The sequence below is a fragment of the Anolis sagrei genome, chromosome 4 (genome assembly GCF_037176765.1).
Source record: "Anolis sagrei isolate rAnoSag1 chromosome 4, rAnoSag1.mat, whole genome shotgun sequence".
Lineage (NCBI taxonomy): Eukaryota > Metazoa > Chordata > Lepidosauria > Squamata > Dactyloidae > Anolis > Anolis sagrei.
In genome coordinates this window covers 23,303,589-23,331,513 of record NC_090024.1, presented here as the reverse complement: position 1 = coordinate 23,331,513, position 27,925 = coordinate 23,303,589, and the positions used below count along the sequence as shown (strand labels likewise).

The window sequence follows — 27,925 nt, the reverse complement described above, 5'->3', positions numbered from 1 at the left end:
ACTGTGATAGCTGGTTTGCCAAGTTATTCAATGATCTTCTGTTAGTTTCCTACCTGCCCTGAAATACTTCACCTTAAAACAGTGGTTCACAAGCTATGGTCCGTGGATCACCAGTGGCTTGCAAGAATGAAAATATGGTCCATGACTTCACCATTACTACACTGTTGCCTCAAAACCATGCGGCAATGAGAGCAACTAGTCTTGCAAAACCCTCTTATAGTGCTGAGACAACAGGGATATCAGGTTGGGGGGAGAGGCTGACTCCCCACAAAAGATTACAACTACCACACCAGTTCTAGATTATTAAATATGGTTTTCTGTGGACGAGCAGGTGGCAACTACTGGATGGCATATGTTCTGTATCAGAAACCAGAGCGGATGTGGTCTATCCAATACCATTTTCTGAATCAGCACCTCAAATAACTAAACCGAATCCAAAGTTGACCAAAAACTGATTTGTAATCCTTTTGGTACTAATGTTAACAAGTGGCCCCTGGCCAAAAAAAGGTTGGGAACCACTGCTTTAAAAGAAACCATTCTCAGAAATCAGTAGCAAAAGTTCCAAAGCAACATCCTGCTAACTGGTGATCTGAAGGGAGGAGGCTGTACGAAAGAAAGAAAGAAAGAAAGAAAGAAAGAAAGAAAGGAGAGATACAACTCCCATGGGTGCAGGGTTTTATGTGGCCTGTTGCATTTTGATTAGGAAGCAATAATATAATAACTTCACTATGTAATTGCTTATAACACAACTTTTATTAGAAAAGTTATACATAACAGCAACTATTTTCAAGAATATTAACCTTGAAAAGTAACAAGAACAGACTAAAACTTTAACAAGAAACTAATGACCTCCTCTATAATTAAACATTCAAGTTATCTACAATGTCTCTTTGTACAAAGGGGGAAATTATGGTTATACAGGCACATCATGTCAAAAATAAAGCTGCAGTAACTATTTTATACAATTAACTTTCTCAAGGATTATTAAAACATGTTGCAAATTTTAAAACATTCACATAATTTTACACTTGGGCATACACTGAAATCTCAATGCCAGAAGAGAATAATTTCACAAAAGTGCCAACATTTAAAATCAGAACCTTTAGTTATTTTACTCTTAAAATGTTGACATCAACATATTCACATGATTTCTGGTATGGCCTGGTCATGATAATAAAGCCTTTATTCTTTAAAAATAGTAAAACCAAATTGCAGGCCATTTAAAAAGCTATTCAGTGTTCCATGAGTGTGCATTATTGGAAAATACACTGTTACAAAAGCTGTAAAAGTCTCTGGAGATCTATGATTACACAACAAGATTACGTTCAATAAATGCAATTTTACTTTCCTCTAAATATACATCTGTAGCTTGCTGTCCTTTCAGGCCCATGGTGTTCATCCATTTATTTTTTTTGTTTTTAGAAATACAACAGACCAATCTAGCTACCAGATCAACTAAGTTAAATTGCTTGTAATCTGAAAGTATGACATTTCTAGAAAGCCTTAAAAATCATAAATGCTCAAGAAGTTTTAATTTAAGGGGAAGGAAAGCCTACTGGTGCCTAACAAAACTGTCCAGTCCTTACAACTATATGCCAATGGAAATGGACCACAGTGAGAAGGAATGCAGTATTAAATACCAAACATGTTTTGTCTTTTGCGTTTAAAGAAGTTTTGGTAAGTACAGTATTTTTCCAAAGGCAGTAATTTACATTTATTCCCAGAGCTGCTTAAATCCTATTCTAGAGATACCATGGCACAGCAAGGACTCCTGCCAGGCACTAACATTCATATTGGCAGCTCCAGGAGCACCATCAGAAGCAGGAAGATGACAAACACTGAAAGACATTTTGGTACTAACAATTCACTACCTTCAGGGAGAGAGAGAAAATGCATAAGTTTGGCAAAAACTGTAATAAGAAAAATTAGATTGGCCATTTTGGGTCTTCCAGAGTCGAATAATTGTAGTTTATTGAGCAGATAATTGTAAAACAATTTATAAATCCTAGTTACATGCACCAATATTGCACACATCTGTTCTGAATTGTTTTAAAAACACTCTTTATAAGATCCTTGAGTTACTTTCTCTTATCACTGCAGCTGGAACTCAAGTCACCCAGTGCAGACATTGCTAGAAATGGTAAAAGTGGTAAAATGCAATAGAAAAAACCTCAAAAGACAGAAGTCAATGACTGTACAGACAATGAGATCTAGTTTTGTGGGCCCTACACATGGGACAACGCAGAAGCACTAACAATGCCACCTATACAGAAAGCTGAACATTCAAATAATATGGAATCTCGGGCCAGGAGTGGCAATGATGTCACTGTACGGTTCCTCCTGCGTCAGCTCGATAGCTTGCTGTTTTTTAAGTACCAAGAAACTGTAGAATTTTGCTGCTGCTTGCTTGCGGTTTGTGTTCCTACACAACTCAAGCAAACTGATGGATTCTGCTCCGGTCTTGGCAAGCGCTCTCTGAAAACACAGGAAGCAATTAGTTGCCATCACTGCTAAGAATATTCTGAATCTTTACTTGTACAAGCGAACTACAAATAAAGTTAGTGGCAAAATACTAACAAGAACTCCTGCCATTCTAAGACATCTAAAATGGCTGAGGACCCAATTTTGAGTTTTTGAAATTGCAGCAAATGTTTTGCTGCTTCTCTCAATGCATCGTATGGTTTCCATTGCCAAAGCCTTTGGTGGGATGTTACACTAGCCAAGATGGATCGATGGATCCTTAATTAGCACAGAAGTCAAGAGGTAATTAAGTAAGAACAAAAACAAACCAAGACAAAATAAATGATCAACTTATTTCCAGTATCAAATGAAATTTACAAATCTATGTGTCTGCGTATGTGCCTTCAAGTCAAATAACTGCTGTCCTATGGCAATCATATGAATATCACAAGGTTTTCTAAGTTAAAGACTATTGAGGTGGTTCTGTCAGATCCTCCCTCTAAAATATATAGTCTAGAGCACTTAGTGGGCTGGATCTACACTGCCATATAATGCAGTTCCAGAAGGCACAATGACATATAACCCAGTTCAATGTAATTAATGTACATACTGACATTACATATATTGCAGTGCAGATCCAGCTTTAATCTCTCACCTAACTGCTAACCAGAAATTGCCCTGTTTACATTCCAAGATCAGACAGCATCTGGTACCTTTAGAGTATTTTTCTCTACAAATCTCTGTACATTTATTAAAGCATCTGTTTCCCTACAAGCACAAACCTTACATTACCACACCCAGCAACCCAAATTAGCTTGCACTGAAACATTTCAATACTGCATCTGAAAGTGGTGAGGAAAAAGCTGCTGAGTTTATTAAGAGTTCGGCAACAGGGAGTTTAAATTCCAAAATTGTAAAGCCTCCTTCTAAAAATGTGGAAGAAATCGTTTTCCTAAATCAAAGCTATATAATTTTTGTAAAAGCAGTTAATACAAGAAAACCAAGGGGTGATCAGTTGCCTTGATCCTCTGATTGCTGCATCTACAAAAGATTTCCTAATATTTTGACATTCCTTTTTTAGAACAACAAATGCCATTCCATACCTGAAGACCATGAAGCATTTGTTGAGTTCTCTTGTTCCATCGCCTTTCTTCTTGATCCTGGTCACCCCCTGTACCATCTTCCTCCTGCAACCAATCACGTTTTAGAAAAGGTTCAGAAAACAAAATTATCTTCCACCCCAGACAAAATACAGGGAAGGCTGATTCAATTTAAATGTTACATAATCGCATCACACAGGACAACCCTCCCCCGCTATAATGTGTCAAGGACTTACTGAACACAGAGAGCCCATGTGCATGTAGGAAACTGAACAAACTCTGGGATTTATGAGCCTATCACAATTAAGGTTTCATTTGTGCATCCTTAGGTAAGTCATATTCTCAGTCACAATTTCCAAGAAACTATGTTTAAAGTGATTCAAGATTATTATGAAGACCACTGCAGCATTTTGCAAATGTGTTATGTACCATAATAACAGGTGTAAATAGGAAGAGGGGAAGATAGAGATTTTATAAATTGACATCGCAGCTGCATAGCATACAAATGTCCTGATCTAGCTCAGGGAGAAACAGACCTAGTTCTGCTAACCAATAGTGGTACCTTAAGCATCAGTCACCAAAGCACTCCTGACCATCTTTACATTAGATTTGTTTTGAATTGTCACCAATAATTTTTGAGGTTTTAGCTCAGATCTTTCTTATTGTATTGAAATAACACTTCAACACAGCTCTCAAATATAATCCCAGTCTTTCAAGCAAATACCAAGAAACACACAGCACAGACCTCAAAATATACAAAAACCAGTGCCCATATGGTTAGAAAACATACTGGAATCTAATGTTTCCCCCATAAAATAGTGCTTGCACTTTTCTATAAGAATGTGACATGCTATTAGGATGAATACATTCCTAAAGAAGTGACAGATGTTTTTTCTTGTAGGAATAAAATGGAACAACTGCCCCGACATCTTAAAATATCTACCACAATGAGAACAATCTTGAATTTACAGCTTCAAAAAGGCTTCCACATTTTATTTAAAATAAAGCTTGGAATCCATTTGATTCAGAAGTTTATAATTGTTTATTAAAAAAACTGTACTGAAGAATAGAATGGATGAATTGATATAAAATGTACAGTGACAATATTGTTTAAGAACACTACATCTGAACACTCTGCCCTATTTCACCAAATTGTTTTGTTGTAAAATTGTTCTTAATGTATTTGTCTTCTTATTTATCCTACTTTTTATTATTTTGTTTGAGAAGCAAATCAATTCTCTTGATATGTGTATTCCTGATGTCTTTTCAAAGAACAAAAAGTGCAATCAGTGTGCTTCAGTCATGCAAAGGGTGAGACAGATGTTAAGATTCATTAGGAAAAAAGTAAAATACAACCAGTAATATTGCAATGACTTTATACAATCTCTTACACAGTGTATTGTGAAGGTTATCTACCATGCAGCTACACTTTTGTCTTCTTTGTGAATATCTGGCTCGGACATGGGCAAACCCAGACCCATGGGCTGGATGCACCCCCCTTCCCGGGATTGATTTTACGGACCCGGGCCCCTAGAACGAGGCATGTGTCACACCCTGCTCTTGGCAGGAGGATGCGGCAGCCCGCTGGGCCAGGCCCAGAGGAACAACCCCAAGGGGCATCTTCGAGTGCGAGCAACAGCAAGGGAAGGCAGGTAGCAGAGCGGCTGACAGAGGGGGGAGGAGAAGGAGATAGGGAGGGAACAAGTGCTGCCACCGCCTTTGTCAAACATGCCTTCATTCTCCTCTCCCCCCTCCTGTCTCGTACTCTTTCTCTTCCTTCCTCCCTTCTGCCTTGCGCTCTCTTCCTTCTCTTCTCCCTCGTGCTCTCTTCTTCCCTTCTTACTGCCTTGCCCTCTCTCGCCCTTCTTTCTGCCTTGTACAATCTCTCTTCCTCCCTTCTCTTCTGCCTCGTGCTCTCTTCCTCCTCACACTCTCTCACCCCCTCCTTTCTGTCTTGCATTTTCTCTCTTCCTCCTTTCTCTTCTTCCTCATGCTCTCTCTTTCTCCCTTCTAACTCACCCCTTTCCCCCTGCAAACCCTCAGCCTCTCCACGCCCCGCCTCCTGGCCCAATTTGCACAGCCCCCTTTCTAAAAAGCTTGCCCATGCCCAGTCTAGCTTATCACTGTGGGAAAAGAAGGTTGCCTTCTACTTATTTACTAGAAACAGCCAACAATATAAAACAATGCTCTCAAAAACAATGCACTACATTATGATATAAACATATATTTTTTTAAAAATCCACAATTTATGTTAATAAAACCAGTAAACATTACAAATAGACAGGTTTTACCTCTTCAAAGTTCTTAATATGTTTTTTAATCCAATATGCGTCTGTAGAGAGCCTTATTTTTGAATAAAGCCCCCCTGCAGTAAAAATGAAGTAATCCCAAGCACACATTTGCAAGATAACAGTCTAAATAAGCTTCTAACTCTCGACTCATCTTACTTTCATAAAACAAATAGCTGGCTTTAGATTCTGTTCAATATTTAGTAACTGGCAAATGAGAAGCTCGTGGATTTTTCTGCCCTGGCAACTACAAACCAGTAGGCACACCTCCTGTTCTACCATCCATTAAACGCAAGCAACAAATCCTCATTTGGAGAATTGAGAACCGTGAGAATGAAGGAAAGAATCTGGCCCTTCCTCAAAGGAAGAATTTGCGAAAGATCTGAAGTATTCAAACAAAGCATCTGTAAAAGCAACCTTAAACTCACTCAACCCCAGTTGAAAGATCATCAGAGCATACATGATACTTTCAACTGAATATACAATTTTTCAAGTTGGAGCATCTTATGCATCTGGAGACTCAATACAGAAAATATTAATCTAGGTTTTTGTTTCTACATGTTTAACCACAAAATGCAAATAAACTGTCCATTATATAGTATGTTTGCATGGCAGGTAGGAAATCTGCTTACCTCTTCCTCTTCCTCTTCTTCCTTTTCTTTTTCTTTTTCCTTCTCCTTTTCAGGCAAAAGCTCCAATTCAGGGATAAGCTGACAGATGTTTTGAGGCTCTTCTGGAGGCAATTCTACTGGTGGCATTTCTATCTGTTGCAATGGTTGAGTCTGAGGACACAGAGATGTTAACACCTGGATTTAGGCAAACAATAACACAATTGATAATATTTTAATTAGAAACTTTGTTTTTCAAAAACTTTATGCAAACTTGCACAGAAGCCTGACAATGTGTCTCCCAATGGAAAAAATACTGTTCTAAAGCAGCTTGTTGTTTGTAGTTTTTTGTTATATTTTCCCAACTAGTGACTCTTGCAGAAAGATAGCTTGAATTACTACCAAGTATAGTAGAGACAGGACCAGTGGTAAACAATTCATATTCACAAAATAGTTCTGTATACTGCTGGAATACCTAATCTGTTAAGAGAAGCTGGCGTATGCTGCTATTCTATAGGGCGCTGGAGCATGAGATTCCAGAGCTGAAATCTAAGAAATTGCCGTGTGGAAGAGAGAATGTATGTTTGAACCAGCCACTCATCTTCCAAGTAATAGGTAACACTCTGATGGGAAAAGGTTAGTTACAGTTTATTAAATTACAGGGTGGAGTGAAGCTATCTATAATTTTTATTGTGTATTTCTGAAAACTACATGAAAACAGTTTTGTTTTAATGAGTTTTAAAAATTGTACTAGACAAATTATTTTGGAAAGATGCAGTTGTAAATCTTCATGCAAAAGCCTTCTCCAACTCCAACTCGATATGCCCAGTAACATGGCATGTGATTGTTGAGTGGATACTCTTACTGCTTCCAGACTTTCTGGCATTCTAATGGCACTAGGTATGCCAGGAATTTTTTTCCAGTATGGATCCAGTTGGCCGAAGATTAGAAATCTATAACAACTTATCGAATTAAACCTACCGCACCTCTGTATCCTCATTACAGTCCACAGTGCCCCCTCGAAATATAATATTTCTTACCCGCCTCTCCTCACAGCTCAAGGCCATGGGATTCTTTATGCCCTACCCTGTATTTTAGACTGTATGTTATTGGCAGGGGGCACTGATTTTGGTTGTTTAACTAGTGAAAGTACAAAACTTGCTGATGGAGCTATATAAACAAACAATTGTTTTCCTGCATCATGCTTCAAAGGTAGCACTGGAAAACAGATGCACTAGTGCCCAGCTTTCAACTCATCCTGCTACCCTAATGTAAGTGCTACTTTTGCCATAAACCTTTAGGACCCTGAGTGTTATATATTATATAAGTGCTTTCTTTTTTATGTTTCAATCTTTAGATAACAGGGACTCATAACACGAAGTAATTATGCCACAATTTGTTTGACAAAAACACATCAAGGATTCGTTCTTTTGCTCACAGGTAGGACAGGTTCTGGTTCCACTTGTGCAGCCTTTCGCTTTACGCCTGTCTGAGGAGGAGGTGGTGGCATGACGGATTCATCCAGGCTGGTCCTGCTGCCTTCCATTATGGACTCCTGAAGGCGACTTGGCTCCTCCAAGATAGTGTCATCTATAACACAAAAGGTTCAATGAGTAAAGGCTTATTCAAAGTTGCTAAGAATCTATATGCCTCTTTATTTGCTCTCTAACAACTATATTGTGATTACCACAAGTTGGTGAGATACATATACCTTTACATTGCCAGAAAACTGCTTTTTGCCTAAATGCAAAATTCATTGAGCAACACAAAGCAGCTACAGGTTTTGAGCATTACACCACACAAGTTTTAAAACAGTTACTGAAGTTTTTAACAGTTGAAAAGAACCACATATTCAAGAATTTAAGGCACCAAAGAAATACAAACCAATAACACTGCGCTGCTTTTCCTCTCTGGGAACTTCTGGATTCTCAAAGTCTTTAAGAAACTCATCCAGGTTATCAGCTTCTCCTCCTTTCCTCCTCTTTCTGAGCTCTTCTGGTACAAGAGGTGTTAGACAACGAGTGAAAAGCTAACAAAAAAAAGGGGGAAACAGCAAAATAAGTTGCATGCACTACACACATACACACACACAGCTCAAAGCACCTTGCGGGTTTAGTCTTATACCAGTAGTCCATTATATAAAATGTTTAAAAAAGGGGCTCAGCACAAAAATAAGACATGATAAAAGATAACTCATTTCCTACGAGTTTTCTTTCTTTTTCTTTTGTATGGTCATGATGCATTTAGGAAGTGTAGTGGTTTGAGTGAGCATTGTGCTAGGAGTCTGGAGGCCAGGGTTGGCCATGAACTGGAAATAATCTGAAGGCACACAACAACAAAATAATTTAAGGACTGAGATATACCACCTAAGCCCTATGCAGGGAACCCTTATTTTTGTTTAGGGGTAAACTGTGTGCAAAGATATGCCTCTGCAAGTACAGTTGGCTTTCCACATTTTGGGATACATTACATTATTCATGCATTCATTATTCACATACATTATTAATGTATTTGATTAAAACGATTCTCTCTTGTAATTACCAAGTCCTCCAATGGTATATCCAGTAACAATGATCTGAGGACCTAGGGATTTGACCAGTTTATGAGTCATACTGAGGAGTTCGTAGATTCCTAAAGAGGACATCTTTCTAGAAACTTCTAAGTTCTCCAGTGAGATTTTAAGGACAATTCCCATTTTAATTAATGGTTTTTCACTTTCACAAGGGGTCTTTGCACCTAATCCTAATGAATTCAAAGTGAAGACTGCAAAATCCATTCAAAAATGTTGATGCATGTGTGCTAGAATGCTGCATATTGAGTTTAAACTGGACCAGGCTCTGTAACTCTATTTAACTGAACATTGTTACTGGATAGACTGTTAAGGGATCACCTATTTATGAAATCAGCTGCTCATTTTAAATTAATGTTCAGTTCACCTTCAGAAGTCTGTTATTCCACAGAGGTTGAGCAGGAAGAGAGAAAAGTTTTTCAACACCCCCAGTTTCCTTCCACATCATTAACTTCTTAGTAGGAGGTGCCAAATCCAGTGTAGTGACAATATCAGAGTAGTCACTGAGTTGGGCTCTGATAGTCTTGCTGTCAAGTTCCTTCACGCTGTCTACAATCAACTTTCTCTTCCTCTTTGCCTTTGTTTCCTTAACTAGTTGGAGAGAAAAGAGCTGTCAAGACTCCTGGATACAATAAAGGTAGTCATTTATAGAATGAAAGCACAACATTAACAGTTTTAGGATTCCAACAACTGAAGACCCACTGGCTCAATTACTGAATGAAAATCAATACATATGTAAATTTATCTTCTCTTCTTGGGATAACAGGATCCAGACATTGCTTAAATATCTTCAATTAAAACAACAACAACCAAGATTTGAGTGATTAACTGTCATGGTTATATGCTGTATGTACTCAATGACAGTCAAGCTGGGTAAAATTTATGACATTACAGTAACAAGACCACAATTTACTATATACTAGCCATGGCAGATGCAGAGAAATGTTCTCTAAATAATGAAGGAGAACAGCCAGTCCTGTGAACCACATTAAAGCTGTTCATGGTCACGCTGAATTAGCCAGTGTGGCACAGTGGTCTGAATGTCTGACCAGAGTCCAAACTGCCATTAATCCATGGAAACCCACTAGGTAACTTTGTACAAACCACAAAATCAAAATTAAACCCACTGAACAAATCTTGCCGAAGAAAACCTATGATAGGTTTGCTTTAAGACAATTTTAAGTTGGAAATGTCTTGAATACAAACAATACATGAATATGAAGAAAAACCTACTGAATTTGTGGGAATCATTGACAATCCATTAAATTAAAATGTGTTGAGTTGCTCTCTCACAATGAGTAAGTTCAAGGAATTTCTATCACAAACATTTTCAAGTAAAAGTTAAATCAAGTTTGCTTATTTACCAGTTATATCAATAGGCTCTAAAGCAAATGCTTCTTCTTCATTTGGAACCAGTGTTGTCTGATCGGTCATAGTTGGCAGTGGTTCAACTGGATCTACTGAGTCTGGGCTATCCGGTCCACCCACTGAGAATGAAAGGGTTAAAAATTAAGTTTCCAAGTGAATTGCAACAGCCACAATAGCAAATACAAGTGACATTTTCCATCTTTTGGTGTTTCTTCTACAAGAATCAGCTAATATTTTCTGCCCACTGAACACCCACAGTCTCTTTGGCCAGTTTTATTTTTTATCCTTTCGGGCTATGTACAGTTCTCTACATTTCTAAATACTTTCTCAGTTTGAACCAAGTACTATCCAGAAAATGAGGGATGTACATTTTTTGTATACCTTGTAGCATTAATATATTAATCACAAGTGAAAATGTATAAAAGTTCATATAACTATACTCATTTTCCAACTCTCATATTCGCAATCGGACGGAGTCAAAGACTGTCAACCAGAAGCCTGTGCTGCCTTCACGACCACTGAGTTCGGGTCTGGGTGGTGTTTCAGCCAATCCAAGCCCTCATCATCGGTATGATACCAGGTCTCGATCTTTTTTGAGGTGGGCGGTATCGAGGACGGGGTCTTCCAGGAAGCCTGGATCACATCCAGGAGGTATGGGAGGAACGGCAGCAGCGGAGCTGATGGGGCCCCTTTGACTGAACCCGTTTGAAGACCGGGTCGGTCACGGCTTTGGATGTCTGTTTGATCTCCAGGCCCAATGTGCCCGCTATGTGAGCCATCAGGTCCGCAAACGCCCGCACGTTATCAGTCAGTGAAGGAGGGTCCGTCTTGTAGGCATTGTGGGTTGGTGACCTGTTGATGCTGAGGGACAGTACTGAACCCGAACGGATTGACTCTGGCACCTCACCATGCCGAGGTCGATGCTGAGGATGGGCCTGCCGAGGTCGACGTCAAGGTAGGTGCTGCCAACACCGATGTTGAAGGGGCCAAGGTTTGCTGATACAAGAGGTACCTCAGCCGATGAGCCCGGTTCTTATGGGATTGGGCTGTCAGCTCTTGGCAGTGGCGGGAAGAAGCCACAATATGGGTCTCGCTGAGGCAGAGAATGCTTGTCAAAATTGGGAAGCTTTCGAGAACACTGCATACAGTGTTTAAATGGAGTTGCTGACATTGCGAGGAAGTTCAGATGCGAGCCTTGCGGTGGAGAAACAGGAACTGCAGAGCATGCGCGCGGGGCACCTTTTATGCCCTGCAGGGGACTGGGTGGGGTTACCGCCAAAACTTGAAGTTTAAACTGGAGAAGTTTCCGTTGGTGCCTGCGCAGGCGCAGTCACTCCACGTGTGTGCAGTCATAGAGACCACAAAGAAAAAATGGCTTTATAGTGATTAATTACTGTAAATATCATTCACATTATTTCTCTTCTGTCTTTAAAGATTCAACACTCACTCGAGGCATTATCATCATCATCCATATCATCATGGGCAGGTTGCTCAGGCATCATTACTCCCCCCTCTGAAATGGCTGGTGGATCATCAAATATGCCTCCTCCATCATTGTTACTGAGAAGTTTGTCATCTGAAATGGAAACTTAGGAAAGTTAGAATTGGAGAACGAATAACTTATCTTCAATACTATAAAGACAAAGTTTCACTCAGAAAAAAATGAAAGATTTATTTTATTTATTTCCTTAAGATTTTGATCTTATGGCTCTATGGAAACATGGAAAGTGCCACATACAAGATTGCACTGTGTATTTAATTAAGTATGGCCAATTTTGGTTTGCAGTTTTCAGGGTCTCAAACAAGCAACTACCCCATGAAATGCTACTAGATCTTAACTGGAAGCATCTTAAAACTGGAGATATGCAGCGTGTGCTGTGTAAAATAACTTTTTGATGTGTGAGTTGCAATGACAGTCTGATCAGGTAGATCTGGTTTGATCAGGTTGCAAGCCATGCACGCCCCATGTCACTGAGCCCAGGTCCGTGCCATGTTATTCCTCAAAAGCATTCAAGCTCGGGGAAAAAGTGATTTTCCTTCTATTCAATATTTATATTTGAAAAAAGGTAGCCACCCTGAATCTGGTATAGTATGGAAGCCAAACCACCAGGTCAGAACTAAGAAACATAATTCAAATCTTCTAGGTATATTCAACACTTTATCCTAACCTATCATGTAGAGTTTTTGTGATAAGACAGGAAACTTTCAAAGGAATATAATTCTGGTGCAAGTTGGTATCTATTTTCAATGTATCTTCTATGTATCTTCAAGAACTGAATATTGGAGATCCTAATCATCTGTGGGAATAGGTAAGTAAATTGTATTATTATAATTATATTATGAATTTGCTGGGATTTGGTGACAAAAAAGAAATAATCATGATAACTATGGATCATTGAAAAAAGTAGGTTTTCTAGATTTTAAAAATGGAACAAGCCAATAGAGATGTTATGAGAGCAGAGAAAAAAGAGGTGAAACCAAACACTGAAATTTAGCATCCATGTGAAACAGTTTTATCATCAGGATCTATACCAAGCTTAAGCAGAAGGCCATACTGTATATGGTTGTGTTGTGGGTGGGGAAGATGTTATTTTTATTTTCTCCCTAAAGTTGCAACTTTTGTACCTTGACATGAAAGGGTTAAAGAGCTTATTAGAGTGTAAAAATGTTAAAATGCAAATCTAGAGAGGTGCCCCTCTTGGCTGAGGGACAGAAGATCTAAGGCCAAGGGGAGATTATATATGTTGAAGAAACAGGATGTTCCAATTGTCAAGTATGCCCAAGGCGGCCTGAAACCTAAATGCTTACCTATAACAATAACACGTATGTCTATCTATGCTTGCGAAGTATGTAGAGCTTATCCATTAAAGGCGCCGAAATGGCCAAAAAATGAGAAAAACATGTTTTTGAAAAGTTGATTTGATAATGTATATGCCCCATGACACAGCAAAAAGAATGTATATAAGGGAACTGGAAAATTCTAACAGGATGGTCAGCCCACGCTGAAATAAACGATTTTTACTTCACCTAAGAAGACTGCTTGCTTCTGTTGCCTGCCTCGGGGTGTCAAAATAAAGGGGTCCCCTTCAGACTAACTCAGCAATACAGTAAAACAATATACAACAGAACACAGCAAAAATATAAAAATAAAATAAAGTACAATACAAAATCATTTTAAAAACACATCAACAATATAAAATCACAATATTTAAAACACAGAAATTAATCATATTGGGCGGGCCGATTTTAATGGATTAAAAATTTTAAAACACTGGGTGAGACAGCAGTGTAATGTATCTGGACAGGGGATCTGAAAAAATAGATTAGGGTCATAAACGGAAATGCGGTCACGCAAGTAGGTGGGTCCCAAACCATTCAGGGCTTTGTAGGTAAGAACCTGCACCTTGAATTGGGACCGGAAAATGAGCAGTAGCCAGTGCAGCTCCTTGAACAGGGGAGTTGACTGCTCCCTGTAATTCCCTTCCATTAGTGGTCTGCCACATCCATGAAAGAATGGAAGCCTTATGCTAAGTGGAACCAAATGACAACATACCTAGGATTCCCCCATCATTTCCTTCTCCAAAATTGTCATCCTTGTATTGATCATCATATTCCAAATGATTAGTTTTCTCAGTAAGATGACTGGTGCTCTGCTCAGGCTCCAGTAGAAGGTTGGAGGCACTGGTACTGTCCAGCATGTCATCTGGAAATGCACTGTCCTCTCGCATAATTTCACGGTCATCCATTCCAAAGTCACCTATTTTCAATTTAATTACAAATGGAAAAAAAACTGAGACTGAATGATATCTTCCACTTAAAAATACTGTACCAAATGTTTCTAATGCTCCATTTCACAGTATTTGTTCTACCATTACATTATAACCAAAGTCCAAGAAGCAAGTCCCATGTAGAATAAATCGAATGGAACTTACAAATATATTGCTTTAATGAGTTTGCACTAATTCAAAGGGTCTACTGTAGATACAACAAAAGGTGAGTTAGGCCTACACCCGCATAGCTTAATTTGAAAACATTTAGACACATATTAGTAAGAAATGCTATGAATCTTTACTAGCAAATTTAAACTAACAAACTGTAGCATAATCAGAATAAAACAATTTCTGAACTTAGGTACTGTTGGGAATCAGTCTGTGTTTGTGTTTCAGGATCCTGACGTGGGAAATGATGAGGGAAGTGATGAGGGAAATGATGGTGCCGAGGCTGAGGTACAAGATGGAGATGGTTTGGTCAATGATTTTCAGGTAGACAATGACAGAGAGGCCCCAGTGCAAAGGGCAGTTTCTCATGAGAATATTCCTGATGAGCCTAGCAATGATAGTTCACTCCCTTTCTCTGTGAGCTCTCAAGATTTGGGTTTAGAAAACAATCTGACACCTGGGAATTTTAATGGGCAGCAAGATAGGAGGCTGAAGAATAGGCTGCTGGAGATTAGCCAGGATCGATAGCAAACTCAGTGTTTACGTTGCTCTGAAAGGCTTCATCTGATAAGGGGGAAATATGGGGGGAAGCGAACCCAATTCCTAAGTTTTGGGAAGAGTTCGACCGGACCTAGAAAGGTGCGCTGGCTCAGTTACTGCTCACCCTTCAGAGCCGCAAACTGGAATGTTGTTCCTGCTGTTAGTTACCTGGTGGTCTGTCAAAAAGGGTCCAGTGTTGGTTCATTCTATGGTGGATTTGGGTGCAACCAACAACTTCATTGATAGGGAGTATGCGGATTCTTTGGGTCTGGAGTACCAGGACTTAAAAGACTCGAGGGTGGTGCAGACCATCGATGGTGAGTCTTTGAAATCGGGGCTAGTGAGCCATTGGACGGTGCCTACAAAGATGTGGGTACATGAACATTTGGAGGACATTTCCTTTTTGGTGACCAAGGTTCCTCATTTTCCCATCATGTTGGGGTTGGCGTGGCTCACGTTGCACGACCCCCATATTTCATGGGGACGCCGAGAACTACAATTCACTTTGGAATATTGTCACCAGAATTGTTTGGTGGCTCAAGTCTGCCAAGCCCAGGAGGTAGACACTCTTGTTACTTTCCCTTAAAAAATACTCTAATTTTTGGGACATTTTCAGCAAAAAGGAGGCGGAAAAGCTGCCGCCCCATCGACGCTATGACTGCGTCATTGATTTCGTGCTGGGTGCTCCAATCCCTTGGGGACGCTTGTACTCCCTCTCGGAACCAGAGCTGGCTGCTCTCCGGAATTTTTTGGATACAAACTTGAGCAAGGATTTCATCCGGCCCTCGCAGAAGTTGGTGAGTTGCAGATGTGTAATGACTATAGAACTCTGAACAACATCATGATCCGGAACTGCTAGACGATACTTAAGATGTGATTACATGACTTCATTTGCAAAACAAGAGTCAGGTATCCTTCAAGATATTCCACAATTTTCAGAGACCAAGACAATTTTAAGAAATGATGACCTTTGTGTCTTACCGTTTGTAGAAATATGTGGGAGTGTATCACAAATCATACAGGCATGTGAGCTGCTTCCATAACAACATTAATAGCAGTAGCAGAATAAATACAAATGCATTTATTTGATACAAAATTATCAAATAATTATACTTTACCAAAATCATTGTCCTGAAGGATACTGATGTTGCCTACTTCTTCTCGCATTGTAATTTCTTCCACTCTACTTTGATTTAAACTGAACTGCTGAGCTACATCAATATCACTTTGGGGGGGAAAGAAGAATGGTTTTAAAAGAATCCATAATCTGACGCCATACAGAAACAGAGCTACTGATATCAGTCCATGATTACAAAAAAAAAAAATTAAATTAAAAAAATTAAAAACCCTACGGAATATTAGAAAGTTTCAATTCACTGGATCAACAAATATCTGCAAAGATACTATTTTTAGATGTAACCATTAAAATACTCCAAACTGCTTAAAAAGCGTATTTTAATTATGAAGTACTACAAAGCAGAGGATTTTATGCATTTGACAACTCATATCATGATAGACTGTTATAGAAAAAGGGTAGCTACATTTCAAAGACAACTGAAATAAATGGGCTATCATTCACAACATTTAAAGGTGACAATTATGATTCACTGCTACCAAAATTATGTAATAGTAGTGTGAGGGATACGGTATTCAAGACTTCATTTCTAATCAGATTATGGAAAGAACATTCATTCACTGGATTGTTTTGCACTTCCTAAACTCCACAAAATCAACGAGTGAATATCTAATATACCAATATTAATTCTCTCAGATAATAATATTATAGTAAGTAAGTTGCTTACTCTAGATCTGGCAAGGGCTGGTCAAAATCATGAAATTCTTCTGGTAAAGTGATAGCATTATATGCAGCTTCTCTATTTTCCTCAGGCAAATCAACCACACCTTAAAAAAAATGTTATTATATAAGTATCTTCTAGAGAAAAAGCAACAATTTCAGCATTTCCATTATCATTGCATATAAATACATAGCCAATAAAATACTTTATCAGACTGGGAAAAAAATTGTTTAAAACATCTACAACAACAAAACTTTATTTATATACCGCTCTATCTCCCCGAGGGGACTCAGAGCAGTTTCCAAATAAAATAATCAATACATACAAAGAAGGCAGAAAAAAAACATAAAATTAAGAAGACAATATAAGAATTAAAAACCACAACAGCACATATATATTTAAAATAATCCTGCCAGTTCAAGGCAATGTAAAAGACTAGGCCGAGGAGAGTACAATTTTAGAGGGCCTGGAAAATTAGGTAGAGTCTATGGCTGTTCATTTCCAGGGCCTAATAGAAGAAAGTAACCTGGGTAACTGGCAGAAAAAGATATGGCCAATTTCAACAGTATCTGGGGCAGAGCTAGAACTAGTCGTTCTAAAGGTTTGTTCAAACCACCAAGTCTTCAGGCTCTTATGAAAGGAGGGGAGGGATGTGGCCTGTCTTATTTCTCTAGGAAGGGAGTTCCAGAGGCACGGGACCACCACCAAGAAGGCCCTCTCTCTCGTCCCCACCAACCGTGCTTGTGACGGTGGTGGGAGCGAAAGGAGGGCCTCCCCAGAAGATCTTAAGGTCCATGCCAGTTCAGAAGGAGATGCGATCACGAAGATAGGCGGGCTCTGAAATTATGCTACGAAATTACAATTAAGTCCCACTGTACATAACAGACCTTGACATGAATTAAGAATGTTTTATGTCAAATATTTGTTCTGTGTATTTTAATATGTATTTTGTAGAAATATGTTTTAACATGTGTATTTTACAGAATGTTTTTAGATTACTGTGTTTTTAGAAATGTTGTAACCCACCTCAAGAAGAAAAAAATAATAATTATTACTATATTGTTCAAAAATACAGCAGTAAGTTTATGCAGCAACAACTGCAGATTCCAGGGCAATTGCTATATATGCAGTAGCATTAAGTTTGCAAAAAGTAAGTATACAACCTGGACGGAAAGCCATCTTGATCTTAATGAATGCTTCATTACAATCCGCAAGGAGATATTTAGCTTTCCTGTGGTAGATTCTAACAACTCCCAATAAAAGATGTCCTGAAGTACGAAGAGCCATCTTCACCTGCAAAGTGCATTACCATTAGTACTTAGCAATCATATACATCCAAGAAATGGTTATTTGGAATACAAGTCACTCTTGAATTCACAAATAACAATGTTTTGACAGTCATATTTAATTTGTCAGTATTTTGGAAAATCTTTATATATCTTTAACATCATGGTGGTGGTTTGTAAATTTCTTTAGTTATACTTAATATTCGTTTCTAAATACAAACAGACATTCTCCTGTGGTGGCCAACAGCAATTTTAAAGCTAATGAGTGGAAAGCGTTTACAGATTTCACAGACTCATAATCATCTTCTTCTTCTTTATTTATATAATGCTTTATCTCCCCTAGGGGACTCAGGGCGGTTTCCACACATACAATGACACAGTAGAAATATACAAAGTATTCAAAACAAAAGACTACATTTTCAGCACCGATTAATAGACTATGAGAGGGACGGGGCAGAACAAATACTCCGAGAATGACATGGAGTCGGAGGGAGAATGAGAGATCTCTTGGTACATTCATGTACTTCAGCCAACACACAGTTTGGAAAGCTTTAGTTTAAGGAAATGTCTTTGACTCAATCCTCCCACTTACCATAGGACACATGAATAAAAATGAAATTGGAAAAAAACGTATTTAGAAAACAACCAAATCCAATTAGGCTAAATCCAATTCCAAACCAGACCAACTCCAATATGGAAACATTTATTTATTTATGATATTTTTATCCCAGCTTTCTCAAGCCCGAAGGTGACACAAGGCAGCTTAATTGGCAGCAATTTGATGCTATAATAGTCCACAATATACAATTAAAACATTTAAAACAACATTATAAAAACAATATAAAAAACTTTTGTATAAATCTCAATTTAATGGGACTTCTCTAAATAAAAACTAAAAACTGAATTTAGTCCATTATTTTTATATCTGGAGTAATTCTGCAGGGAATACCTTTGGTGAGATGATGCTCTCCACACTGCTTTCCAAGTTGCATTCGAAGACATGGGCTTTGGTTAGTTTTTTGTCCCAGTGGGCCGCCAGCCAAATTTTGGCAAGCGGCCCACGCTTACTCAGGACAAAGTGAGCGTAGAACATTGTGCCTGCTCTCTATGAAACAATCTGAAAAAAGGAAGAAAAACAATGTAACAAAAATCATTTTTACAACAACTCATATTTATCATGTTTATTAAGGATTACTTATATAAAGGCCAGTTTACATAGTTAAAGTGTTTCAAACAAAATACCTATTAGCAAGTGGCAAGAATGATGTTTGATTTGCTCTTAGGAAATACTAGGCCCTACAAGTAGAAACTGAGTGCCGATGTGTGCAAAAACAACAGGTTATAGACTGCATTATGCAGCTATCCCTACATCTTTTTCACTCACATGGTTATTATGTATAACTTCCAGTTTTAAGATACCAATTGAAAACTATGATTTATATCCAAACTTAAGTAAATTATGGGAGGACCAGTAGAATAATGAGATCCAACTGTCTTTATCTCAAGCCTGAAAAGGAACGCATGTTTTGTCAAACTGAGCAACTTAGCAGATCAAGAACCCATCTGCAGTTCCACACTACACATGGAATTGCTTCCACAAAGAATCCAATTTCCCCTTCCATTGAACATATAGTAGGACTAGTTGGTTTTCAGTCCTTTCGTTTTTTAAAAAAGAATATAACAAAATGGATGCAACTGGAGTGTCATATCCTTTAAAATAGTTAGTTAGCGGTCCACATTTACTGGGGCTGGGACACAAAAACCGCATAAAAGTAGAAAAACGTTTAATAAAAAACATGATTTTTTAAAAGCATGAAAGAACCTCTTCTCTAGGAATCTTTGTATTTATAGATAGAGTCCCATTCTACAGTCAAATTTTGTAAGAAGTTGACCAAAGAATCACCCTGGCGGGCCTACAAATACCTAGAGCAGGCATATGAAAATCCACCCTCCAGGTGTTTTGGACTTCAACTCTCACAATTCCTAACAACCAGTAAACTGCCTGAGATTTCTGGGAGTCGAAGTCCAAAACACCTGGAGGTCCACAGTTTCCCCATGCCTGACCTAGAGAATATCTCTTCAGTCACATGCAGAGCAGCGATGGAGGTTCTAACCAATACAGCAATCTGCTAATAATCAAGTCTGTGAATGCTTAACCCACAAATGTGGAGGAATATCTATGTTATGAGCCATCTTCAGTCCCATGTGGGATGTAAAGCAAGATACAAAATTTGTGTAAAAGGGCCCTTCCAGTGAGGCCCTACATCCTACAAATTTGATCCCAGGTTTTCTGCTTTAACTTGGATTATACGAGTCCCCACTGCCAGATAATCTGGAATAAACAGAAAACTTGGGATCACATCCTGGTATACAGGGCCAGTCTGGAAGGGCCCTAAATGCCCTAAATAAAACCAAAAAAATTGATGGCCAGCACCTTATATAACCCACTATACAACATAACATTATGCATATTGAACCTTTTACTAATTGTAAAAATGTGTAAAAGCACGCTGGTAAGAACACAGAATGTACATCAAAACCCCTTTACCCATACTCCATCATGCTTTAGGGGTGCTGAATGTTGTCCATTGACTCCCCTACAAAAATATGTAACACTGGATCCAGCCATTATGGAACTATCCAATTTTAATTCCCATATATATAAGTCCAGTTAAGAGAGATGTAACTTCCATACAGCACTTGCTGTTTTCTGTAATTCCTATGATGATAGCTGACTGATTTTAATTGATTTGTCATTCAATTCTACTTTAGAGATCTCCATTCAAATCAGCATTCAGCCATGAAGGCTTGAATGCCTACTGGGTGTTCTAGGCAATATTTTTTTTATTTAATTTGATTTCTGAGAAGATTGTCTGATGTGATGAGAAGGGGGATAAACAGAAGAAAAACCTGACCAATAGACATGAATAATGTGGAAATTTTATTTATTTCATGTCAAAAGCACTGCATAAATCAGAGGTCCTAAACCTTTTTAAACAGAGGGCCAGGTCACACTCCCTCAAACTGTTGGAGGGCCAGATTATAATTTGAAAAAAGGATGAATGAATTCCTGTGCACATTGCACATATCTTATTTGTAGTGCAAAAACACTTTAAACAATGCAATAATTAAAATGAAGAACAATTTTAACAAATATAAACTTATTAGTATTTCAGAGGGAGTGTGGGCCTGCTTTTGGCTGATGAGATAGGATTGTTGTGTGCTTTCAAGTCATTTCAGACTTAGGTTGACCCTGAGCGAGGACTGGGTAAATGACCTTGGAGGGCCGTATCCACCCCCCTCCCGCCTTAGTCTGAGGACCCCTGGCATAAATAAACAAGTATAAAACTGATAAAACAGAGTGAACGCAAGCAGCTAAATAATTTTAGACCAAAAATTTCTTCCTTTGTGCATGAGGAAGCAAGCTTGGCAAACACAGCTGCACAGAGGAAGAACTGTTGAAAGCTATAGACAATGTGGTCGCTGTTGCTCATTTTTGGAGGGCCGAAGTTTGCCCATGCCTGACCTAGAAGAATCCTCCATATTGTGCGACTGTAGAGCAGAACAAACAGGTATTGGACTTCCAACATCTATAATTCCAATAGGCTGTTAGGAATTGTGGGAGTTGAAGTAAAAGCACCTGGAGAGCTGAAGTTTGCCCATTCCTGACCTAGATAGTGTCATTTTGCCAGGTTGTCTTTTGATCTGCTAACTCCACTTCTGTCCAGCGACTTCCACATTGCCCATTCTTGGTTTGCCCCTGGAGGCAGACCTTCATGGGGGACCATCCATTTTGGATTTCCTGGTTTAGCTGTCCAGAGGACTACTCTTGCTGTTACTGGGAGAGCATTAAGAGAAGTGGTGGCTCTCATAAAACTTTCCCTTCATTTGAGTCTACCCCGAGGAGGCTGATAACTATGCAGTGGATGACTTTCATAGTATTCAACCTTATTCTCTCACAGTTGACAGCAGCTTCCCGTCACAAATGGGGGGATGCCAGCTATAATGCATTGCTTTACAGAATAATAATAATAATAATAATAGTAATTTATATCCTACCCCCTCTCTCCAAAGGGACTAAGGGTGGCTTACTGCAAAAAATACAGTATATATAATAATTGACCAACCAAGAAAGCAAAATTTATCAACCAACAAATCAGCAAATCATGACATAAACCAAACTAAAATGGTAATAGGCATTGTAGTAGACATATAACATATTAAAAATTATAATTGAAAAATGAGTTCTAATTGGTAGCACATTGTTGGCTAGGAGTAGAACTTGAGGTACAGGTCAGAACTATCACAATGTATCAAATCACTTTGGCATTTTATAACCAAATGTATATCCTCATCACATTTCCCCCCTGATTCATGTCAAATTTGTTCAGTTCTCATTGGTAGCACATTTCACATATAACTATACAGAAATACAGTATGAGTTTGTTAATGTTTCCTGCGTATGGAGATTTTTGGGACACCCTGTATAGATTGTTCATCAATCTGGGGAACAGAAGAAATCAAATTAAATTAAAATAATGCCTAGAACACTCAGTAGGCATGCCAGCCTTCATGGTTGGATACTGATTTGAACAGAGATCTCTACAGTAGAATTAAATGACAAATCAATTAAAATCCGTATTATGCAAAGGGTTGCCTTCTCAGCTCTCCTTCCCTCCTCCTCGCTTTTTGGAAAGAGGACCTCGAAATTACTAAATCTCCCTTTTTGCAATCATAAGGTTACCTTGCTCTGATTTAGGCCATTTACCCCCTAGTACAGGCAGTCCACAAGTTATGAACAAAATAGGTTCTGTGGGTTTGTTTTTAAGTCAAATTTATATGTAAGTCAAAACAGGTACTTTTTAAAGTTTAACACCAGTCTCTCTCTCATATATATATACACACACACATATACATACATACACACACACACACACACACACACATACACACACTAGGCGTCCCCTGCCACGCATTGCTGTGGCCCACTCTGGTGGTCATGAGGGTTCTGTGTGGGAAGTTTGGCCAAATTCTATTGTTGGTGGGGTTCAGAATACTCTGTGATTTTAGGTGAACTATAAATCCCAGCAAGTACAACTCCCAAATGTCAAGATTCTATTTTATCCAAACTCCACCAGTGTTCATACTTGGGTATATTGAGTATTTGTGTAGAGTTTGGTCCAGATCCATCATTGTTTGAGTCCACAGCGATCTCTGGATGTAGGTGAACTACAACTGCAAAATCAAAGGACACTGCTCACCAAACCCTTCCAGTATTTTCTGTTGGTCATGGGAGAACTGTGCGCCAAGTTTGGTTCAATTCCATTTTTGGTGGAGTTCAGTATGCTCTTTGATTGTAGGTGAACTATAAATCCCAGCAACTACAACCCTCAAATGACAAAATTCAGATACAGCGGCTAAAACCTCATTTTTGTTGGCTGGTTTTAACCCCATTCTGACGACACAAATTGCTAAAAGGAGATCAGAGTATATTGATCAGATAGGGGTGCAGTGTAGGGGAGACAAGGATAGTTGATGCATATATCTATGGCTAAGCTACACTGGTTTTAAGTTGATAAATTCCTATATATTTGTATTCTATTTTAATAGGACCAGATGTATGTTGTATGTTGTGTTTGCACTGTCTGTTTTTGATAAGGCCAACTGGCTAATCAATAAAAATTGTTGTTGTTGACAAAATCATTTTTTTTGAGTGAAGGACATACATTACATACATACATACACATATATATGCGCATGCATGTATGTGATGTTCATTTGTGGGATTAACAGAACTCAAAAACCACTGGATGAATTGACACCAAATTTTGAATATATATATGGAATTCCAGGCAAGAATCAATCAGGGACATCTAACACCACTCAACAAAGCATTCACCCCAGGCAGCAACCACCAAGGCCAGAGGTCCTCAAACTTTTTAAACAGAGAGCCAGGTCACAGTCCCTCAAACTGTTGGAGGGCCGGATTATAATCTGAAAAAAGGATGAATGAATTCCTGTGCACATATCTTATTTGTAGTGCAAAAACACTTTAAGCAATGCAATAATTAAAATGAAGAACAATTTCAACAAATATAAACTTATTAGTATTTCAATGGAAAGTGTGGGTCTGCTTTTGCCTGATAAGATAGGATTGTTGTTGTTGTTTGCTTTCAAGTTGTTACAGAGTTAGGTTGACCCTGAGTGAGGGCTGGATAAATGACCTTGGAGGGCCGTATCCGGCCCTCGGGCCTTAGTTTGAGGACCCCTGACCTGGGCCTTGAAACTGCAAGCCCATTCAATGCTAATCATGGAGGCCAATTGCAACATTCACCCGTACCTCAAGAAGAGTTCTTTCTCCCACCTTGGACATTCCACAGATATACAAACTGCACTTGCCTAGTTTCCAACAGACCTCACAACCTCTGAGGATGCCTGCCATAGATGTGGGTGAAATGTCAGGAGAGAATGCTTCTGGAACATGGCCATACAGCCTGGAAAACTCACAGCAACCCAGTGATTCCGGCTACGAAAGCCTTCAACAACACTGGCCCTAGTTTTATTGTGTTATGATGTATTGTTTTTGTTTACTGTTTTGCTTAATTTTTTGATTTGCTTTATAATGTTATGTGTATTATTATGTTGTTGTTTTTATTGAGGCCTTGGCCTTTATTATTATTGTTATTATTATTATTATTAACTTTATTTGTAGCCCGCTAGCATCTCCCGAAGGACTTGATGCGGCTTACAAAGGCCAAGGCCTCAAAACACAACATAACAATACAATACCTAAAGCAAATTAAAAACAATTAAAGCAATATTGAACAACAAGCAATAAACAATACATCAAGACACTATAAAACTGGGCCGGGCCAGAGTAATGGGTTGTTGTTCATTCGTTCAGTTGTCTCCGACTCTTCATGACCTCATGGACCAGTCCACGCCAGAGCTCCCTGTCGGCCATCACCACCCCCATCTCCTTCAAGGTCAATCCAGTCACTTCAAGAAGAAGAGTAATGGGTACAGGATTAAAAGTGCTGATGTGACAGGTGATATGTAAGGATTATAGGGTAAGTGCAGCAATCTTAGTTCTAATAAAGTGCTTCTGGGACTTGTTATTGGAGATTCCTATTCTGGCAAGGCACATCGGAACAGCCAGGTCTTCAAGTTCTTTCTAAAGACTGCCAATGTAGGGGCCTGTCTAAGATCTTTGGGGAGGGTGTTCCAGAGTCGGGGGGCCACCACGGAAAAGGCGCTGTCTCGCGTCCCCACCAAACTTTGTAAAATGCATCGAGTCCTTCGGGGTTCAAATAAAGATGATGATGATGATAACAATAATATATTTTAGCTTTGGACAGCATAGGGAAGGGTTCACACCGCGGGCGTGTTCGTTTTGCTGCCTGTACCCCTGTTCGGAAGATTTCTCCTCACTTTCTGTCCCTGTGAGAACTGGATTTTGGAAAACGTGGCTTGTTGTGGAGACAAGGATTGGTGGGAAAGCTTCAGTGGAGGCCTCTTTCCCCCATGATCACTCTTTTAGGAGAGTTTCCCTTCCGAGGGGTAGATTTTGCTCGATTCGAATAAATCTATATATATATATAAATGCTCTGTGCGTAATGAGTACCTTAAAAACAAAAGAACCAATGAATGAAATCACACCAAATTTGGCAACAAAACGTCTCACAACACAAGGAGTGACCATCACTCAAAAAATTATGATTTTTTCATTTGGGAGTTGTAGTTGCTGGGATTTATAGTTCACTTATAATCAAAGAGCATTCTGAACTCCACCAACGATGGAATTGAACCAAACTTGGCACACAGAACTCCCATGACCAACAGAAAACACTAGAAGGGTTTGGTGGGCATTGACCTTGGGTTTTGGAGTTGTAGTTCACCTACATCTAGAGAGCACTGTGGACTCAAACAATGATGGATCTGGACCAAACTTGGCACGAATACTCCATATGCCCAAATATAAATACAGATGGAGTTTGGGGGAAATAGACCTTGACATTTGGGAGTCATAGTTACCGGGATTTATAGTTCACCTACAATCAAGGAGCATTCTGAACCCCACCAACAATGGAATTGGGCCAAACATCCCACACAGAACCCCCATGACCAACAGAAAATTCTGTGTTTTCTGGTGGTCTTTGGTGACCTTTCTGACACCCCCCTGGTGACCCTCCCCCGGGGTCTTGACTTCCCAGGTTGAGAAATGCTGCCTTAAGGCCATCCAGTACAACTCCCTTCACCAGGGCAAGAAAACATAATCAAAGCCCTCCTGACAAAGGCCATCCAGCCAGTCACACACATATATGTAGATGACAGATATAGTATCGTAGACCCTTAAAGAAGGACAATGATATATTGCATTTTCCAGAGTAGGCAAACCAGACACTCTCCACATCAACACTGGCAAAGAAACAGCAAGAAATACTGTTTACCCAGAAGCATAAAGAATTTGCATGTATTAGTAACCAACACTTTCTCATTACTTTATTTTCCAGATCACCAGACTGGGCCACAGCAACGCGTGGCAGGGGACAGCTGGTAATAATATATTTTAGCTTTGGGCAGTATAGGGAAGGGTTCACACCGTTTTGCTGCCTGTACCCCTGTTCAGAAGATTTCTCCTCACTTGCTGTCCCTGTGAGAACTGGATTTTGGAAAATGTGGCTTGTTGTGGAGACAAGGATTGGTGGGAAAGCTTCAGTGGAGGCCTCTTTCCCCCATGATCACTCTTTTAGGAGACAGTTTCCCTTCCGAGGGGTAGATTTTGCTCGATGCGAATAAATACAAATATAATCGTGAAAGCACGGCTTCCACCAACAAACTGCCACGCTCGAGGCCGCAGTGGGAAGAAAAAAGGGTTGAAATCGGATCTGTAAAAGTCCCCAAAGCCTCGAGGAGCGAAACGGGAAAGGCTCCCCGGGAGAGGCCGCTCAAGCCCGGCCCTCCTCTCCCTCTGGCGCCGCGGCCTAGTCCTCTCTGGCCTCCCTCTCCGCGCCTCCCTTCTCCCCGCCTCGGCCTCTCACCTCAGCTTCGCCGCGGCCTCCGAGGGCTTCGGGCGGTGGGAAGCCTTCCGGGCCGCCGCCGCCGCCGCTCCCTTCTCTTTCCCCCTCCTCCTCCTCCTCCTCCTTCCGAGGCGACTCAAACAAACAAGATGGCCGCCCTCCCTCCCTGCCTTCCTTCCTGCCGCCCAAACCAGCCGTTCAAAAATCGGCAGGATGTTTACCGTTAAAAGAAGGGAGGGGGGCCAGAAAGGAGAGACACAGGGAAATCCCTACTGCGCCTGCGCCGTGGAGCACGTTTCCTTCTACTACTGTACAGAGCGGAAGGCGGATTTTGAGAGTCAGGGAGGCCCTCGCAGCGCCTAACGCGCATGCGAGGACGAGCACCCTCTCCCTCTCTCTCTCATAGTACAGGATTGACGTCGGCCAATAGAATCGCGCGCAAAGGAGGCTTTCGAAGGCTACTGGCTGAAGAAGGAAGGCCGTGAAATGCAATAATAGGATTGAGCTCAGCATGTAGTGTTCGGCGCATGCGCGGTTTTGCACCTAGAATCATAGAATCAAAGAGTTGGAAGAGACCTCATGGGCCATCCAGTCCAACCCCCTGCCAAGAAGCAGGAATATTGCATTCAAATCATCCCTGACAGGTGGCCATCCAGTCCAACCCCCTGCCAAGAAGCAGGAATGTTGCATTCAAATCAACCCTGACAGATGGCCATCCAGTCCAACCCCCTGCCAAGAAGCAGGAATGTTGCATTCAAATCATCCCTGACAGGTGGCCATCCAGTCCAACCCCCTGCCAAGAAGCAGGAATATTGCATTCATAGAATCATGGAATCAAAGAGTTGGAAGAGACCTCATGGGCCATCCAGTCCAACCCCTTGCCAAGAAGCAGGAATATTGCATTCAAATCACCCCTGACAGATGGCCATCCAGTCCAACCCCCTGCCAAGAA

The 27,925-nt window shown here is 39.8% G+C and overlaps 1 protein-coding gene across 3 annotated transcripts; it reads right to left on the bottom strand.

Annotated features, from left to right (window-relative positions):
- Nucleotides 1-734: 734 nt before the first annotated feature.
- Nucleotides 735-27,313, bottom strand: RAD21 (RAD21 cohesin complex component). Of its 3 annotated transcripts, none has more exons than XM_060775808.2 (14): nt 27,195-27,313; nt 18,903-19,070; nt 17,831-17,960; nt 16,674-16,773; nt 15,990-16,096; nt 13,947-14,150; nt 11,841-11,969; nt 10,390-10,512; nt 9,393-9,616; nt 8,341-8,485; nt 7,895-8,046; nt 6,481-6,654; nt 3,564-3,647; nt 735-2,475 (listed from the first exon to the last, which is right to left on the bottom strand). In XM_060775808.2, the coding sequence occupies exons 2-14, from the start codon at nt 19,044-19,046 to the stop codon at nt 2,284-2,286; spliced, it is 1,908 nt and encodes a 635-aa protein (XP_060631791.1). In that variant the 5' UTR covers nt 19,047-19,070; nt 27,195-27,313; the 3' UTR covers nt 735-2,283. The 3 variants fall into 3 exon arrangements, with proteins under 3 accessions (XP_060631791.1, XP_060631790.1, XP_060631792.1); XM_060775807.2 differs by lacking the exon at nt 27,195-27,313 and adding an exon at nt 26,995-27,175; XM_060775809.2 differs by lacking the exon at nt 27,195-27,313 and adding an exon at nt 26,995-27,175 and having other exon boundaries at nt 6,481-6,630.
- Nucleotides 27,314-27,925: the final 612 nt, after the last annotated feature.